The following is a 19079-nucleotide window of genomic DNA, read 5'->3' on the forward strand; positions in this document are numbered from 1 at the left end:
TGGCGGCACCTCTGCCTCGGAAAGTTTTATTTGGTCGGTGCTTGTTTATTTCAGTAATATTTTACTAAAATTGTCTTATTTTAATTAATCCTCCGCCGTGCTGAGGCTCAGTATCAAGCCTGACCTGCTCACATCCTTCATTTGTCAAAATGATTTTTCCCCGATAGTGAAAGCTTCCTCCTGCTCTTCAAATATCCTGACGCTTTCCACATGTGACAGTGAGGGCTGTGCGAACAAAATCGCACACAGCTGACACAAATCGTTCTTTACTGCGCCTCACATAGTTTGTATGTATGACAATATGCGACGTTATATGACTATTGGTGAGATGTATTTCATATGCCAAACAAAAGTGAACGTGTGCGTGTTTTTGAGAGCAGGCTGTGGATTTATGGGGCATCAGGCTACACAGATTTAAGGAGAATTCATCCTGACAATCTGCTCCAAACCTGTCTTTCACGTGAATAGATTACCATTAGGCATGGAGACGTTTAGAGCTGTCACGTGACAGGGCACTAAACGCCAATTTTGCATATTTAATAATATGGATAAGAAATAGTTTCAGATAAAAATTGTAGTCGTTATGTTACTCGGGTTGTAGACTCAGTTTTGTCAAGTTAGCATTTTCATTCAATTTTAGTATTGCAAAAATATTTTTGATATTGTCTCTGTTTTTATATTGCAAGTTGATAACACCAGCTAGGAGTATTTTTATTTATATTATTTTTATATTATATTTATAATATAAATATATTATTATATTTATTGTTGCATGTATGTAGTTACTCGTATTTACTTTGAAAGCTTGATTGTAAGCAAGAGCGAGAGAAAGAGAGATATATGGTTGTGTTAAACTGCACATATTATAAATGAGTGTCACGATGCCCCGTCTATTATTTGTATTTTGAGTTTAATTCGTTTGTAAACAATTAACGCAAACTAATTCATTTTTTGTGGCCACCACCATATGTGGGGTGTCTGCCGACTGATACAGTTGTCGCATATAAACAACACAGTTTGGAAAGGATTGTTCTTTCCTTCCATTGTGTGCAGGCGGATCTATCCACAGCAGTGCCAAGAAAATGCTGTGCCGGAGAGCATGGGTAGGCTTCATATCTCTGCCGTTGCCCAGCTGTATAGAGAGATCACGGCTGAGATATCAAGTTCAGGGGTGCTTGAGAGTTTCAGTGCAGACCTCTTGACTTACAAGAGGGGGAAACTTGTTGAAGGTTTCATCTTTGCGACCATTTATGTGCTCTTGATTTTGCCCATATTTTACTCTCAGGCAGCAGAGACTGTAGATGGGAAAAACGAGCCACAGGCCTGGATCTCACGGCTTATGGGAATTGCAACAAGTGTAGCTATTATATGGAGAAGCGCGAGTCGAACAGCAAGGCTAACTCCACTACCTATTTAAAGATGTTGAATGACTTTAAAATGAAGGATCAACTGCGGAGCGATACCAGTTCTTTGGATGGTAAGATCGGTGAGTTTCTTTTTTGCCTGCACAAGGGGATGGTCGGCTTTCCCATCTCCTGACAGGTTTGGAAGAGTGTAAGCTAATTTTGCAACGCCTTTGTTTCTGTGTCTGTCCAGGTTCGAGACTGTGTTTTCAGTTTGATATTTTTATGATATTATTATGTCTACATGTTCCCCACTTGATTTTATGAAACATGTTTGCTGCTACGACGCATAATTTCTAACATAAAAAGTCTTTCAAATTACGTTGTTATATTTCATGCTTCTGGGGCAGTTTTGTGTAGTCTTGTTGTTTATTTTATTTAGTTATGTTTTATGTTGTTGTTTTCAAAATTATGTTTCGGTTTAAAGAGATATGAATAATCCCTGTGTTCATTTATGGCGTACAACACTGAAACTCTCCCACTAGTTTTCTCAATAAACCTCTAAGAGAATTCTTTAGTCGTTATAAAAATATAAGTAGTGTTTAATACGAATATATAACCCCAGCAGGTTCTGTCCTCTTTATTCACTCAGGCGATTCTCTTGATTTACTGAAACGAACCATTCTAGGGAAAACGTATAAATAAACAAGAGAAGAAATTCATTTTTTATGTATTCGCAAAAAAAAAGTGAATTTATTTTTTTGTTACCAGGTTTGCAGATTTTTTCCAGTAAAATGGACATATATTTTTTGTGTGCGTACATGATGACCTCTATATTCCAGCAAGAGCTTTGTGACATGCAGGTTCGTCTGGGTAGCGCTTTATTTGGATGACTTGGACAGTTAACAAATAATTCATATTCCCGAGTTACAGGGCTATGTGCAAATCACAGTCGCAGTTTTGGGAGCATTCTCCCCTTTTACATCAGCTGTAGCCTTCTCGTTCACGCCGCTCATGTCTGTTCTGTTGTCAATCAGGCGCTGACTTTCGACAGCAGGCCGTGTGTGAGGGCTGCGCGCAGATCATTTCAGACCGTTTCCTGATGAGGGTCAATGGCGCGTCCTGGCACCAGAAGTGCCTTCAGTGCGCTGCGTGCCAGCAACCGCTCACCGACACCTGCTACTTCAGAGACACAAAGCCGTACTGCAAGAGCGACTACCAACAGTAAGAACGCTTCTCTGTATCCATGGACTTGGCCTCTGTGGGCCCAGTCAGCCAGTGGCTCAAAGTAAAAGAAAAGAGTATAAATTGGGTTGTTTTTGTTTATTTGAAGGCGCTTTTTATGCAAATTTAACCTTGAGCACGTTTTATAATCTGGCTTTTTTGTTGTTGTTTAGTCCTAGCACATTGGTTAGTGCGTGAAAAGAAGGAAGTGCTTTTCTGTTTATTTTTTACGGGTTACATTTTTCCATATGCACCTTGACTCCTAAAAGATGTCTTATTTATTTGTTTTTGAAAGGCGTTTATTCTTGATTCATAAAATAATAAATATTAAAATTTAACAATTCCATAATTAATTGTAATGCTTCCAGTAATTTTATTTTAAATGGAGCTACTGGCATCCCAGAAATCTCTTTAATACAGTTCTAAGTATCCACTGTGGTGCATTGATGTAAACGTTCTTTTAAGGAGTTAGAAATTAAAGTTTAGTTATTACCTTATTTGGAAGATAGAAAATAAAAGAAGAAATTGATGCGTGTTATCATAGGGGTCTGTAATCTTTGTTATCAAAAGATTCATTATTTAGAAACTTTCATCATAAAACGTCTGTATGGAGCTGCCTTAAAGGAAGATAACACAGTTTAATCAGGTGCCTCTACTCTTGTCTAGAAATGCCACTTACCCTGCCCACAAAGGGATTTGTGTCTCTTGCAGGGATCAAACTGGGGATCTTCTGATTGTGAGGTAAATCTGTAAACCTGAGGTATTAGTAAACCTATGGAGCCACTACTCTGTCATCTGTGTAAATTAATCATATTGAAAGTAGCTTATTGGGACAATTTGCTGCAGATGTCATAGCCCATCTTTGATGGTATCTATGAAGTAAGGATTCATGGATTCAGAGTAAAGAGCTCAACTTCACTGGCAATAACTGAAGCAACTGAAGCAATAACAAATGCACTAGACATACACACATATATATATATAGGAGATTTCTTAGCATTGATACTTGACAATAAAATCAGTTGGAAACCTCATATCAGACATGCTCGAAATAAATGATCAATCAATCAATCAATCAATCAATTACTTGAACACCTTACTGTGAATGTCTTCGTGCACCACCCGTCTAAAGCAAATGGCAGTCTAAGTGTCTTTTCTAAGATGACATAAAGATCAAACTGCTCACCAGTTGTGAATTTGCTCTGTTTCTTTTATCTGCACATGGACGGTTCTCACCAAATGAAGCGTGGTTTCTCTGAAATGTCTTTCCACAATTTTCTTTTTTCAATTAATGAATTAATGTATTTGTTGTTGTTTGCAACTTCTCACAACAGGTTAAGCATACCAAACAAAGACAATTTTAAATAAACTGTATTATTTTCCTCTGTTACTTTTTCTTTTGGAATCCAGACCTGGGGCCACTCAAAACTAGCCTTTAATGCATTTCTACTAACATTGCTATTAAGGTTCAACAAAATTAAGAGGATAAGGCATCAGGTGACAGATGTAGGCTATGAAACACATTTTAATTGATACCATTTTTTCCTTTGTTTTATTTTTTAATACTTTAAAGACAGCATATAGGCTACACATTTGATAAATAATTAATAATTAGTTGCACAACCATTGTTCATTTTCATAGTGAAAATAATGTATTTTTGTTGAAGCCACTCAAAATGGGTAAAAGAGCTGAATGTTGTTGGAAACCTGCTGGTGGCATGTATCACAAAACTATTTTCAGGATTTTTTACTGAACATACAAGAGCCAGTAATCGCACTGACTGTAAGAGTTTCAATAGAGCATTATAATAAACCCAAGTGGGGACTGTCCCTTGAGAGCATTGTTGACCCACTATTGATCATGTGCCTCATCACATGCAAATAGGTGTGAAAAGGGGTGTGGGTCATTATCAGCAGAGGTTTCAGGTGAAACCACTGCCTTGCCTCACCCTATCATATGCCCTTGAGATCACCTAACGCAAGATGTGAGTGGACATTAGGGTGGCTGGGAAAAGATCTCAAAATCGCATTGTAGTGACAGACAGTTGTTGTCGTAAGCCCTCTGTTCAAAAATGGGAATTCACACTGGACATAAATGGCTTACTTTACTCCTCTTTCAAACCATTTGTCTTTTCTGTCCAAAATTTGAACATCGGTATCCTTGAAAAATTAAATTTTATTGTTTAAATGCAGATGGACAGTTGAGTCATGTCCTGTCGAGGTGGCTCTTTTATGCTGTGCCATGTATTTATAGTGTGGCTCATTGCAATATAGAGGTCTGAGCACTACTTGCTGCACTTCAACGCAGACACTATGTTGTTTAGCTTGTCTTTGGGAGTTTTGTCCTTGGGATGAACCAATTTTTGTCTGAGGCTGTCACTGGGTGGGAAGTGCACAGGGATGTCATGCTTTAAGAAAATTCTCCTGAGTTTATCTGCTAAGCAAAACATGGCAATGTTGTTCTGTTTGGCTTTCTGTTTCTCGCTAGTTGGTGTCTGACCTTCTTTTTTATTCATCTTTGTTGATTTGATGAAAGCCCAATTGGGATAACCACATGTTTTAAGAGCTTTCATTAAATGTGTGTGTTACTCCCACTATTTGTTGTGTTGCTGGAGGGGGAATCCTGCAGCTTGGTGGTCTTGCCTGTTGTATTGAGGCGTCTTCCAGACAGGAGCAGCACACTGATAGCGGGCTGACTTACTGTCACATTATCTCTATATGGGATTCTCTTTGGGCCTGTCTGCTCCTCTTAAAGCACCATTGTCCACTCTGAAGGTCACCATATCATCTGAAGGTCTTCTACAAGATGTGACTACAGCACTATAAACAATCTCTACTGCGATCATCACCGAAACCAAGCAGGTGATCTACAACTCGGCATCAGTGATGACTGAGATGCTTGACTATAAGACAAACGAACACAAGGTAAATGGACTGATAGCGCTTTTCTTCTCTCCTGGAGTACTCCAAGCACTGTATACAACATGCCTCATTCACCCAAGCACTTTCTTCTATACACAAGTGCAATCTAAGCAACATTCACACACATTCATTCATGCTCCGATGGAGCTAACTTGGGGTTACTATCTTTCCCAAGGATATTTGGCATACAGACTGGGGGAAGCCAAGGATCAAACCACCAACCTTCCAGTCAGTAGCTGATCTTCTCTACCACCTGAGCCACAGCCACAATGTCATGTAAGGAATTGCGTGATGTAATTCAAGTAGGCAAAAACAAGGTGATTGATGATATCCCGAATGGCGTCATTGACAAGTGCCTGGAAGACAGAAAGAATGTTAGTCAGTGAGTTTGTCATGTATTTCTCCATGTCTTCTTTTTCCAGTTTGGATAAACTATATAAACTGCTGGTGGGCAAAGGTCCACTAGGATAAAGGTTGATAGCAAATTGATAGTTGATAGTAAATTCTGTGAGGAGGAAGAGAAAGAGAGACAGGGCTTTTTTAAAAATACTTCATCTAAACAAGATACACGGGGTACTGAAGCTAGATCGGGCAAGACACTTCACCCGTTGCCTACTGGTGGTGGTCAGAGGGACCGGTGGCGCCAGTGTCCGGCAGCCTCGCCTCTGTCAGTGCGCCCCAGGGTGGCTGTGGCTACAATGTAGCTTGCCATCACCAGTGTGTGAATGGGTGAATGCCTGGATGTGTAAAGCGCTTTGGGGTCCTTCGGGACTAGTAAAGTGCTATATAAATGCAGGCCATTAACCATTTACCATTTAGATCAGGTGGAGATGGGGGAGGCTAAGAGGAGAATGATGGATAGTATTTTTCAAACAGAATTGATGACAGTGAGTGCTCCAACCAGAAATAAATGGGTTTTTTTCTCTATTTAGTGTTGAGATTATTCTCTCTTAGCCATGAATGACCGAGGACGAGAGGAGCGAGTGGTGCAACAAATAGATAGAAGCATATTTGTTCTGTGTGGTTGCCTTACACAGTGGGAGTTGCCAGCTGGGTTTTGTGAGTTATGTTGAGTAGTCTTTTTCCATTGAGAGCAGTGACTTGGAAACACTTATAGGGCGGGGATTCAAGCGAGGATATGATTTTAGTTCATCATTTAAAGTGCATAGGAAAGCTCCATGAGGGGCCTTTTACTCCAATCCCATGTCTTCTGCCAGAATCCAAAGACCAATAGACAAATGGCCTCAGGGAAAAAAGCAGAGGCATTGAGGTTTGAACCCTTGTCAAAAACACTGCAGAACTTAGCAAGAAACTCCTCACAAGAGAGATGAGTTAGTTTTTAATACAGCTTGCGCCCATTTAACAGCCCAGTCAGCGCTGTCACATTAGAAAGAGACAAAAGACAGACAGACAACACAAAAAGCAGTGTTTCAGGTAAAGTGTGTTTTAAATATGTACTGATTTGTGTCATGAAATTACCTCTTTGTCTTCTTACTGCTACAGCTGTTTTATTAATGACAAGCCGCGCTGTTAAAGCAGAAAAATCTTTGTGTGACAGTGTAACATCAAGATGACCGGACATTTAGATGGGCTTGTTGGAACTTGTTGAGCCAGACTGGGGATGGCGGTTGCTGCTGGTGTTGGTTCCGGATTTGCTTTTCCTTACCTTGCAGTGGGGTGTAAGAAATCTCTCCTTCCACGTACAGTTGTCTACCTCCCCCCCACATCCCTCTGACAACTGTTACAGCAATGGTGCTGTATGTGTGTGGTTTTCTCTCGCTCCCCTTTCTCTGTTGGATTTGTCCTCCCTCTGACAGCAGGTGTTTCTCCTCATAGTTGTGGGCACAGCGTATAAAGGGGAAAAAGAGGAGAGCAAACAAAGCTGTTGGGCCTTTCAAAGCAGTGTGCACACCGTGTGTGGATTTGAGAGGACGATATCGTGTTACTTCCGTTGGAGATGGTGTCTAAATAGTGTGTTATATCACGGAGTCGGTTGTAGACGTTACAGTTTCCTTTCAGATTTTACTTCCCTTTTTCCTCTTCCTTTAGTTTTCCTGGGAAGGGATGTGACTTCAGGTTGGAGATTGTTTTAAGTTCTAGTTACTTTTATATTAATGAAACAAATAATAAATAATAAAGTAATGAGAGCACATGACACATGAGCTATAATGACTTTATTTTTTAGTGTCACGGTTCTGGGTCCGTTGGACCCAGTATTTTGAGTTCATTATGTTTTGGTACTTTTGCATCATGGATTTTCCTTTATGTTTCTCTGGTACTTGGTGTTTCAGTTATCTTGGTGTTTTTCTATATTATGATTTATGATCTGATACTGTTGTGATTATGATTATCATTTAGTAGCCTTTGGTCAGTGTCAAGTCTGTCTCTGTCTAGTCTGTGTCTTAGTAAAGTGTGTTTTGTTTCCTGTTTTACTTTGAAGGTTCTTGTTCTTGTCTGATGTTAGTATGTGCAGCTTTGTTCCCCCTGTCTCGTTAGCCCTGATCTCTCCCAGCTGTGTCTCCCTCCTGTTGCCGATTTCCCCGTTACTACCCTGTGTATATAAGCCCTGTGTTTTCCCATGCTCAGTGTCGCGTCGTACCATCAGTTTATGCCTGTGTGTTCTTGGTCTCAGTGTTCAGTCCTCACTTTATGTTTGTTTTCCTGCCAGCAATAAAGCTGAGGTTTTTTGAGTTACATTCCATTTTCCGAGTCCTGCATTTGGATCCTCATCTCTGCCTGCCCGCACACAGAGCCTTGACATTTAGGGCTTGGGGGCAGTTGTGTTATCCAGAGGTTGGTGGATGAGGTTGATGAGATAGTTCCAGTCGCCTCTTCGTTGCTATTTTACCTGCACCTTAGACATTGAGGGTTTTCAGGGAGAGGCCAGCAATCGTATTCTCATGTTGCATCTGTCCCCTCAATTTTATTACCACTCTAGTTTTCACACAGTCATACTCATTTACACCTCATACACTCACATACAACACATGCACAAAACAGTCGACCTTGAACACTGTCAAGTACGGAAGGGATGAGGCGGGTCTTCCTACACCACTGCTTTTTACACCCTGTCTGGGGTGGGGACATCTACCAGAGTCAGTTTAGGGTTCTGTTCAATTTCGTTTTCTATTCTTCTTCCTTCCATCTTTCACCAACCTGGCTCTAACCCACTGTCAGCTCTGGCATAATACTGAATCAGATAATAATGTGAATAATAAAATGAAATAAAAATAGATAGATAGATAGAGGGAATTATAAACATAGAAAACTACCATTAGTGCAATCACGCAAAGTCCTCTTCAGTTCTTTGTGGCCTTTCAGTGCTAGAGTCAACTCTTTGGTGGAGCTTTAACCCATTGGACCTGTGCCCTATGCTTCCAGCAGCTTAATAAGCATAAAGAGGTACAGGATTAAAGAGGATAAGAGGAGAGGAAAAAGAATGAAGCAGTAAAAACAGACTGTGTGTGTTCCTTCACTATTGTCTTGTTTGTTCTCCCTCTTCATGGAGCTGGGTGACCTAAAAGAGGAGGTTGGGTGGATGAGTGGGTGGTGGCTTTGGGTGGCAGCTTGATGGACTTTTAATTAGCCAGAGTAATCAAAAGATGTCTATGAAGGAGGCAGGGAAAATAAAATCAGTATTCAGAGAATGGATTTGCTGTTTGTTCAGCGAAAGCTCAAAAATTCATAGTAAAGCCTAGAGATTCTCTAGAAACTCACTTCAACATGTTTTTAGCATGGTAATGATCTCAGCTATCAGTAGAGCTATCGGTGAAAAAAGGGAGTAGGAGTAGTGGAAAAACCCTTTTGTCATTTCTGTATAATATTAAACAAAAGTAAATGTGTGATTCTCACAATATGGATCTTAAAAATAATTTTTATATTCCATATATGACACAGACTCAAAGTGTTTTGGTATAATAAAAAAATGAACCCTTTGCTTTTGCCTGCCTCTAAATCTAACTAAAAGCTTGCAAAGAGAAAGACGTTTTCACTCTGCCTTTCAAAGATGACACATTGCACTGTATAATACACCATGGGACTTATTTTTCGAGTGCCTAAACATACTTACTGATTCCTGATGATACTTGGCAAGGCGAAACAGTATATAATGTTTTTAAAGTTGTTTATTTATTTTTTTTAATGCAATGAGTATCTTTGGGGTATTTCAGAGGAAAGAATAAATAATATTTCCCCTTCATTCACAATTATTAGGGATGTAGACTAGTCTAACCAACCCTTCTTACACTGTATTTTCCACACATTTCTTTCCAGGCTTTTATTTTACTTTAGTACACTTTGTTTACAGCATATATGAAAGCCCACAACAACTGAAAAACAAAAGGTTGTGAAAATTACACGTTTAGGTATAAACAAGGATTTAAACTGTTGCAGTCTATGCAAGCTTGAAAAGTTTTGTGTTTTTTAAAGTTGCAGAGAAGCTGTGGTCTCTCACCCCAACCAGTTGCAGCAGATGGCCGCCCCTAACTGAGCCTGGTTCTGCCAGAAGTTTCTTCCTGTTGAAGGGGATTTTTTATTTCCCCACTGTCACAAAGTGCTTGCTCATAGGGGGTCATATGATTGTTGGGGTTTTTTCTCTGTATGTATTATTGTAGGGTCTACCTTATAATATAAAGCACCTTGAGGCGACTGTTGTTGTGATTTGGCGCTATATAAATAAAATTGAACTCAATTGAATTTTAATTTCCTTTACTTATGCAAATTTATCTGTTAACAGCATTGCAAACATTCTTGGTGAGTTGTGTAACTGCTCACACTATTGATAACTCAGTGAATCAAGGTGTTGTGTTCGTTTTTTTGCTGAGAGTAGTTCAGGAGACAATCTAGCAATTATCAGGCAGTTAAAGATTTGGCTTGCACAGCTGTGGACTTCTCAATGTCAGGCAGTCTGCACGTGGAGAAGTGAAGCATAGTTCATAATTCAAAGCATATATTAGACCAGGGGTGGGCAATCTCAGTCCAAGAGGGGCGGTGTCACCGCAAGGACTGTATTAGACACATGACAACCGGAAATAATTTTGATTGGCTATTGATGGGGAGGTGCCATGGTTTAGACTTGATTTGTTCTCCTTGGGGTCCTTCCACATGATAGCAGTCATTAACCTCCAGTCAGAGATCTTGTCCTGTATGAAAAAAAAAACCCTCCCTACCTTACAGTTGTTACCAGGGATGTTTTATTTTCATGCATGAAAATGAGCACCCTGTTATCATACACCCAAGGGCAAGCAGCCCTTCCTGTCTGATAGTGTGTTCTGTAAGCATGTAGCAATTTACCTTCACTCAACTCTTTCTATCCCTCTTAGTTATCCCTTCACACCATGGGGTTAGTGCTTATATCCATTTAATGAGGAGTGTATCAACTTCGGCAGTGCGTGGTCTGAGGTGTTGTTGCAGGGGAGATGGATGCAATTGCATGGCATCTGCAATCACGCCTCTGCCGGCATAAAAAGCTGTGCTGTCTGTTATGTTGTTGTTGTTGATATGTGTCGGGCTGTGAGCGGCGGAGCTGCAGCCGACTGTTGTTGTACAGCGACCAGGAGAATAAAAGTGTTAAATAAAGAAATGCTGAAAACCATGAACTCGTCATCGGGCCTGTCGTGGTTCTGTTACACAACTCTATTATGAGCATACATTGCAATTACAGTGATTTGAACCAGATTGTGGTGTATTTTTATTTGTTAATTTTACTAGGCAATGTCTTATACTTTATATACTCTGTCCATCTTTTTTTTTTTAAAGAGCCTTGATGGCAAATGTTCTTCTCACTTTCTGAATTGACAGATGGTAAGACAAAGGTTGAAAGAGAAGATCAATGAGATATGGGGAATGGGAGAAAAAACTATTGAACAGAGAAGGATAGTGTCATTAGAAAGGAACAGTGCAGCTGTCCAAACTCTTGTGTACCTGCCTAATGCTACCTCTTTCCTCCTCTCCCACTCTTTAACTCTTTTCCAAGATTCAGTTCTTGCATGCCCCCCCCCTCCCACACACACACACACACAGACACGGGTGAATGAGGCAAGTTGTATAAGAACCAGTCCAGAAGCTCATGTGCTGTTACCACAAAGATACCAATGGTAACTAGAACAGACTAGCCCTTTATTGTCATTGTACAAAAACCGTCTCTCAGAGCAGTGATACCAGATCCTACAGCAACTTGTATAGCACACTAGTCTCCTCTGGTCTAATCAGTTTTCCATTAGACCAGAGGCTCATAGAGAAACAACCAAAAGAAAAACAAAACTACTGGCCTCTAAGATTGGCAAGCTCCAGTTATTGTTAGCAGGACATGAACACACCCATGAAATTTAGACTTGGTTGTGATTCAGTGGAATCAAAGGTAACCGACGCTTCCTGTGACAAAAGTTAGCTGTGGCTAAAAGTAACAGAAAAGTAACACCAAAACTAGATTCAGTTTTTTTTAATCTAGGTGTTACTTTGGTACCTTAATTAAAGTAACAATTTCTGGAAAATTATCCACCAAACTTAGTGTTTTGTGATTTAAAAGCCACAGAGATCCTGTAAATTGATAAATAACTTTACACTTCAGTGGTAATGGGATGGTGAGAAAACTGTAGAAAGAAGACATTTTAAAGAGAAGCCTCTTGTGTTTAAATACTGTTGAAAACTGTTGTTTGAGTACGCCAGTTTGTAAACCCATTCAAATGAAAATAATCGGTGAAACTATCAGCTTTTTCAGTGTGACAAATAATTTTTCACCCGAATTTCAATTTGAGCAGCAAAATGTGTTGAATTATGGTCAGAAGGCAAAACAACTTTTATTAGATTTAGCTTGGTAGCTTTTGTGTTTGTGTTATCTCATTGCTCCTCCTCCGCACTCTGTTGGAGGAGAAACATAACTGCTAGAATGATTCAATTGCAAGGAAAATATGTCAAACACAATTTTCCCTAAAAATGCTGCATCAATAACACTGTTCTTCCTTCCCCTTGTGCTCAGGTTGTTTGCTGTGGAGTGCAGCAACTGTCTTGGAAAGATAGCGCCCACAGAGTTTGTTATGCGAGCTCTGGACAGTGTTTACCATCTCAGCTGCTTCTGCTGCTGTGTCTGCCAGCGCCAGCTGTGTAAAGGAGATGAGTTTGTACTGAAAAAAGGTCAGCTGCTGTGCAAGACTGACTATGAGAGAGAGAGGGCCCTGCTCAGTACACTCAGTACAGACATCACAGACTCAGGTAATATTTTATAACAGATTATTAAAGAAAAGAACTGAATCAAAAGGAACGTACCTAATTGATGACTTTATCTAGAACTGGAAAATTCCCATGCAATGCAAAAAACTGAACTCAGGTCAAATCTGCAGCAACAATTAAACAAAGGGATTAATGGAATTATTTGTGTCTGGTGACAGATAAGAATGAGGATGAGGACGAGGATGTGAAATCAGAAAAAACCCTATCAGTCAGGAAATGCAGCAGTGACAGCAAAGAACCCCTAAGGCCCAAACGCCCACGCACCATCCTGACCACCCCGCAGCAGAGAGCCTTTAAGGCCTCTTTTGAGGTTTCTTCAAAACCCTGCAGAAAGGTGAGTAGAGGTATAGAGTATATTATAATTGTATACTGGTATATTTGAGTCAAAAACCACATATCAAGTACTACAATTACATTGCATTTCATTTCTTACATTACATTTGAATTCAGTATCATTTCGTTTATATAGCATCAATGCTTAACAGCAGTCACCTCAAGTCTATTTTTCTACTATGACTAAGAAGTCATAGTAGAAAAACAGTATTATGTTCTTAATAAAAGTAGCAGTTTAAATATGAAGGAAAAGGCCCCAAGACAACCAGCCAAGCAAATATTTAAAATTATTTTAACACTGAAACTTAAAAATTAGTTCCTCTAGCTTTAACAACCCAAATTTAAAATGAGGAGTTGAATGAATTAACAGTTGAGACTTCATTAAACTTATTAACACATATATGCAAAGAAAATTAATATGTTTAAGCACAAAACCTTACTTATGTTGTCATGAAAATTATCTTATTTCCAAGCAACATTTTGTCATTTTCTTTTCTTTTCTTTTAAAATAGGGTTTTGTCAGTCCTGCATCGACGCTTGAGGGTTGAAACCCTGTAGAGCCTACATTGTAATAGATTATGTTGTTGTATATATGTGTGTGTTTTTATTTATACTTCTGAGCTGGTGTGTCTACATTTGTCCTCTATCAAGGGTGACACTGAGGGTAGTAGAATTTAAAGCTAATAAAAACTAGCCCAGAAGAGTTTGTTTAATGGAAGCATGTTGGTTTTTTTTTATGTATTTGTTATAATAAAAAAGTAAGAATACTAATAGTATTAATTGTTTTATTAATATTATTTTTATTAATAATAATAATAAAATAATAACAACAACAACAATAATAATAATAATAATAATAATAATAATAATAATAATAATAATAATAATAATAATAATAATAATAATAATAATAAAATTTAATTGTGCTGTGATTTACAGGTAAGAGAGACCCTGGCTGCAGAGACTGGACTTAGTGTTCGTGTGGTCCAAGTCTGGTTCCAGAACCAGAGAGCAAAGGTAAGGAGCACATCCCCAAAGCTATAAGCATTTATACATTTATAACCTAGTTTCATAATTTTGTGGTTGTAACTTCTAAGCATTCACATTGTTGAACTACAGTTACAATTTTTAAATTGCTTCTTCTAAGCAAAGATAGTTAAAATGAGCCTTTAGGTGTTTCACAGAAGTCTTAGTCGCTGATGGCCCCCCACATTGCATCCTCTGACAATGGGCCCTTACTGTTTATTCCCAAAAGTCCTTAGTTATGTAATCAGTTTTTCATCAGTCAAGCTTCAGTGTACTAAGAGTTTCTAATCTAATTTGTCTGGCTTGGTGGCATTTGAGAGAATAAACTCATCATAGTCTCACTAGCTACAGGGATTTTACTATTGTCCATCATCGGTCTGATGCAATACTTGCTCAAGTCTAAAATATATCATAATCATGCCGTTTAATTTAACAGCCATTCATTGCTCTTGCATGTCTACTAATTTCTTCTTTGTAAATTAAAAAAACAACATAGTGTTTTAAAAATTCTAGCATGATGAATAGTCTGTCATCTGGTTCCCAATAACCTAGAAGCTTTTAAAATTTTCAAAGCTTTCTTCTGTAGCATATGAATTAGTGTGCATCTTCTCCTTGTGCCCTTGTGGGTTCTCTCGAGGTACTCCGGGTTTCCACAGACATGCATGTTAGGTTCCCTCCTTCCACAAGACATCGACACACACATAGACACAGTGGCTTACTGCTCTCCACATTCAGTGCTTGCTTTTCTAGATTTTTTACATGTATATGTGTGGATGTATGTGTTTTTTACTACTGTATGGCGAGTAGTATCTACTCAGGACCTTCTGAGTTTGGGATTACACTGTGCAAGGAACACTATGTCAGACTATCACCACTTCCACAGGATTCCGGAGAACATAATAAGAACTCCAGGCCTGCAGCAAGCCCAAAAGGAAGTGTAAACAAAGGAGGCAAAAGCGAGGCTGCAGGGTGGGCCCAGTAGCATGGTTAAAGAAAAAAACATTTAAGCCACCGCTCCCGAGTATTTGCTTCACCAACATTGGGGGTTTATGCATCTAGATCAATGACAGCTGGTCTAAAGAGACAAAAGACTGTAGACAGCCAGTGTTCTGATTTGGAATATTTGACTGTTAAATGCAGACCTATCTACATACCTTATGAGTTTACTGTCATCATGGTAACGGCCGTGTATGTACCACCCGATGCTAATGCTAACTCAACCATGGATGAGCTGTAAGCAGTCAACAGAAATCCTGGCCAGATTTCCTCAGGTTTGAACAGTATTTGATTGTGCAACAAGGTGGAAAAATACACTGGATAAAGCCTACAGCAACAAAGGCTCATACATCACAGTACTTTTTGTTGATTACAGCTCCGCCTTCAATACTGTCACTGTCACTCACTTTGTGTGTGGAAGTGGAGAGGGTGAGCAGCTTTAGATACCTGGGCGTCTACATCACAGAGGACCTCACCTGGACACTGAACACCACAAAGCTGGTCAAGAAGGCTCAGCAGTGGCTGTATTTCCTGAGGAGGCTGAGGAAATTTGGTATGTTGGCCAAGATCCTTGGCAGGTTCTACAGCTGCATTGTGGAGAGCGCCCTGACCAGCTGCATCACTGCATGGTACGGCAGCACTACTGCTATGGACCTGCAGAGAGTGATAGCAGCTGCAGAGAAGATCACCAGGACTCCGCTGCCCTCTCTGCAGAGCATCTACCATCGCAGAGTCCAGAAGAGAGCTGCCTCCATCCTCAAAGACCCCACACACCCCCAACACGGACTGTTCACACTTCTGCCCTCGGGACAAAGGTTTAGAAGTGTGAACTCTAGAAGATCCCGACTCAACAACTCCTTCTTCCCCACTGCTATCAGACTCTTGAACAGCTGACCTATTTTAACTAGTAATAATAATTTTTGCACATCAGGTCATCTCATGAGCTCATAGCTCTTTTGCACATAAATCTATTTAACACTTCAATTTTTTGCCGTCTCCACTTATTTATTCCTATTTGTATTTAATCTATTTGTACATATTAACCGATACATTGGTACAATATTGTGTAAAAGTCTTAAACTACCTCTGATTTCTTTACATTTTGCTACAAAATGATAAATAGGAGCCGTGATTTATTGAAACATGTGCATACATGAAAATAAAGCTTCAAAACAGAAATTAGCTCACATGAGGACCGCCCAGGAAAGGAAGTCCAAGAGTCACCTCTGTGTTTTGTCTCTATGGCTGTCTGCTTTAGTGGTCTTATCAAGCTCCTATGTGGCCCTGCTTCACATGACACAGTCCTCTTTACTGTATGCTGTAATGCTGCCCCACACTCATACCCGGGCAACTGCTCAATCCATTTGGCAATACAATACAATACAAACCTTTTCCTGAAAACACTTGTGATAAGTGGGAGCTAATTATTTGTTGCAGTTATGAGCTGCAAGTAACAAAGTACCTAAAGTGCTAACTATGTCCAAAAAATATCTTTGAAAGACCTTAAGAACATTGCTTAGAAAAATTACTGGTCCTTAGAACCACAATATAAAGAAACAGCACAAGACTTTGCACAGTATTGCATGTGTGTTTTTGGTTGTGTGTGTGTGTCTGCTTGTTTGCCTGTCAGTCATGTATCAAACTGTTTGCTATTTATTTATTTGCAGATGAAGAAGTTAGCCCGCAGACAACAGCAACAGCAGGAGCAACACAACAGCCAAAGGCTAGGCCAAGGTAAGGATTTATCTTTGTTTGCATTTCCAGTTCCTTTTTTTTGCTACTTTTCTCTAATGTAGCAAAATGAAACGCGCCACCACTGACGTCCTTCTGCGTCAGTGGGGCAGAAGAACATTAGAAATGTAACTGTCATTACAATCTGTCCTTTAGAATTCTAATAACAGCGATTCCAGAAAGCTAGGTGATTTATCAATAATTTGGAGAGACAGCTTGAAATATTAAATTTTTTATTGGAACAATAAAAAGAGTAAAGTCACTCAGCAAACACTCCCAGTTTTGTAGTTTTTAGAACGCCCCATATTGTGAAACCAGAATTTCATCTCTGCTGGTAAATATGGGTTTTTCAACAGCAGAGCTATAAAGCGGGAGCTGAGATTCTCTCTGCAATATAGTTCCACATGGCTAGTGGGCTTATTGCCACTGTGGTCTCACAGTGGATATGAACAGACAGTTTAGATAAGTGTCTCACTGGTTTGGCAAGCACTGCTTCTGTCTGTTCAGGGACTTCCAGCATGTCAATATTGGCATGGCAACAGGGTTTATTAGAGTCGAAGCCGCTGCTGTTAACCAAACGAACTAAGCAACCCAGCAGCAAGCAGCCGGTTGTTTGAAGGTGAGATTAGCAAATGAAATGTTAGGTGAGACATCTTTAAGATCAAACAGCCAATGATAATGATGATTTATTTGTTTCTATGTAAGACACGTTGTTGTACAAGAACATTTTAACATTGGTGTGCTGCTTAAGTCCTGCAGGAGAATAGATCAATAAAATAGAAAAGGAAAATGAAAGAAACAGCTACTTCAAACAAACAGACAATACTGTCATTGTGTTGTATAATATAGGATAAAATGTCAGATCTAAACTGACAATTTTATTTGTGTATTAACCTCTATACGATATACAATATTTACATGTCTTTTCAATATGTCTGGCACTTCTATATTCAGCATCCTTTGCGCAATATATCCACTATCCTTTTCACAAACCCAAACCATCTCAGCTGTGCCTCTTTCTCTCCAGACTGCTCAACCTGAGCTGACACAGTGATATACTAATTTCTGAAGATAAATACAAGTCTAAACAAGTAGTCAAAGAACAGCAAAAAACTTTTGGTGTTAACTGAGGTAGTAGTAGTAACTAAGGAGGTAGAAAGTGAATATAACCAACTGGTAACTTAAAGAAATAAAATGGACATTTACAAGATAAGGGTTTGAGAAGATGTTCAGTTAATCTCTTACTTCTGGTTTCTTTTGTTTGTCTTTCTAAATAAGTTGAACAATTCCCTGCACTTTTTCCAACCTATATTTTAAATAGAACATTGATAATAACAGAACTTTGTTAGCAGCGGCTCAGGTTATGTATAATTTGTAATAAAAGATTATTAAACTCTCTCTACATGGTCCTTTTTTTTACTTCTTTATATCTTCTTCTCTAATTTTGACAGGTATTGACTTCATCCATGACATTGACAGTGAGACCTCTCTGACAAGTCTAAATGATTGCTTCATGGCCACTCCAGATGAAGCCTCTTTACATGAAAGGGTGGGGAACACCATTGACTGTCTTCACTCCATGCAAAGCTCATACTTCTTAAGACACATCATCAGTTTCAGTTCTTCTCAGCCCACCATACCTCCTACCAAGCTGTGGACGGTGAGCCCACAATAGTGCAGACAAAAGGCACAGAGTCTACTTGGCCATAAGACACAAAACAGCAAGCAACTAAATATGACCAAGGCCGACCAAATACACCAGACTAACCTCCATCCAAGGAAAGGCGCACCTAAAGCAGATACTGGACTCCTTTGTTTCTCAAAAGTTGTTTTGTTGCAGTGGGATTGCCTTTTAAGCTATTTTCTTTTTGGTGGACAGGCGGTTAATTAAGATAATAACTAGTTGAGTCCTGTTTCATAGCAAAATGTAATAGTATTGAAAGTGTTAGTTCATAGCCGTGTATGTGTAATTTTACTAGCTGGCTGAAATGAGATGACTGGCTAAGAATGACTGGTTTACTGGTGGGTCAGTGATGGTCCAGGAAGGCATATTCATGTTATCACACCTCTATTGGCTAAGCAATGCCACTATTAGGTATCAGGATGAAATCCTTAGACCCACTGTCAGCCCCTACGTTAGTACAATGGGTCCTGGGTTCCTCCTGGTGTGTGACAATGCTCGGCCTCATGTGGTAAGAGTATGCAGGCAGTTCCTGGAGGATGAAGGAATTGATATGGTGGTCCCAACACTCACCTTTTTAAATCCATCCTCTTGGA

General features: G+C 39.4%; 1 protein-coding gene across 1 annotated transcript; it reads left to right on the top strand.

Annotated features, from left to right (window-relative positions):
- The first annotated feature begins 1155 nt into the window (after positions 1–1155).
- LOC113027234 (LIM/homeobox protein LMX-1.2-like) lies at positions 1156–18673 on the top strand. The gene is made up of 7 exons (XM_026176856.1): positions 1156–1486; positions 2381–2567; positions 12466–12698; positions 12875–13050; positions 13989–14066; positions 16739–16805; positions 18254–18673. Exons 1-7 carry the CDS (start codon positions 1369–1371, stop codon positions 18475–18477), a joined length of 1083 nt encoding a protein of 360 aa, XP_026032641.1. The 5' UTR covers positions 1156–1368; the 3' UTR covers positions 18478–18673.
- Positions 18674–19079: the final 406 nt, after the last annotated feature.

Source organism: Astatotilapia calliptera, chromosome 7, assembly GCF_900246225.1.
Source record: "Astatotilapia calliptera chromosome 7, fAstCal1.2, whole genome shotgun sequence".
Classification (NCBI taxonomy): domain Eukaryota; kingdom Metazoa; phylum Chordata; class Actinopteri; order Cichliformes; family Cichlidae; genus Astatotilapia; species Astatotilapia calliptera.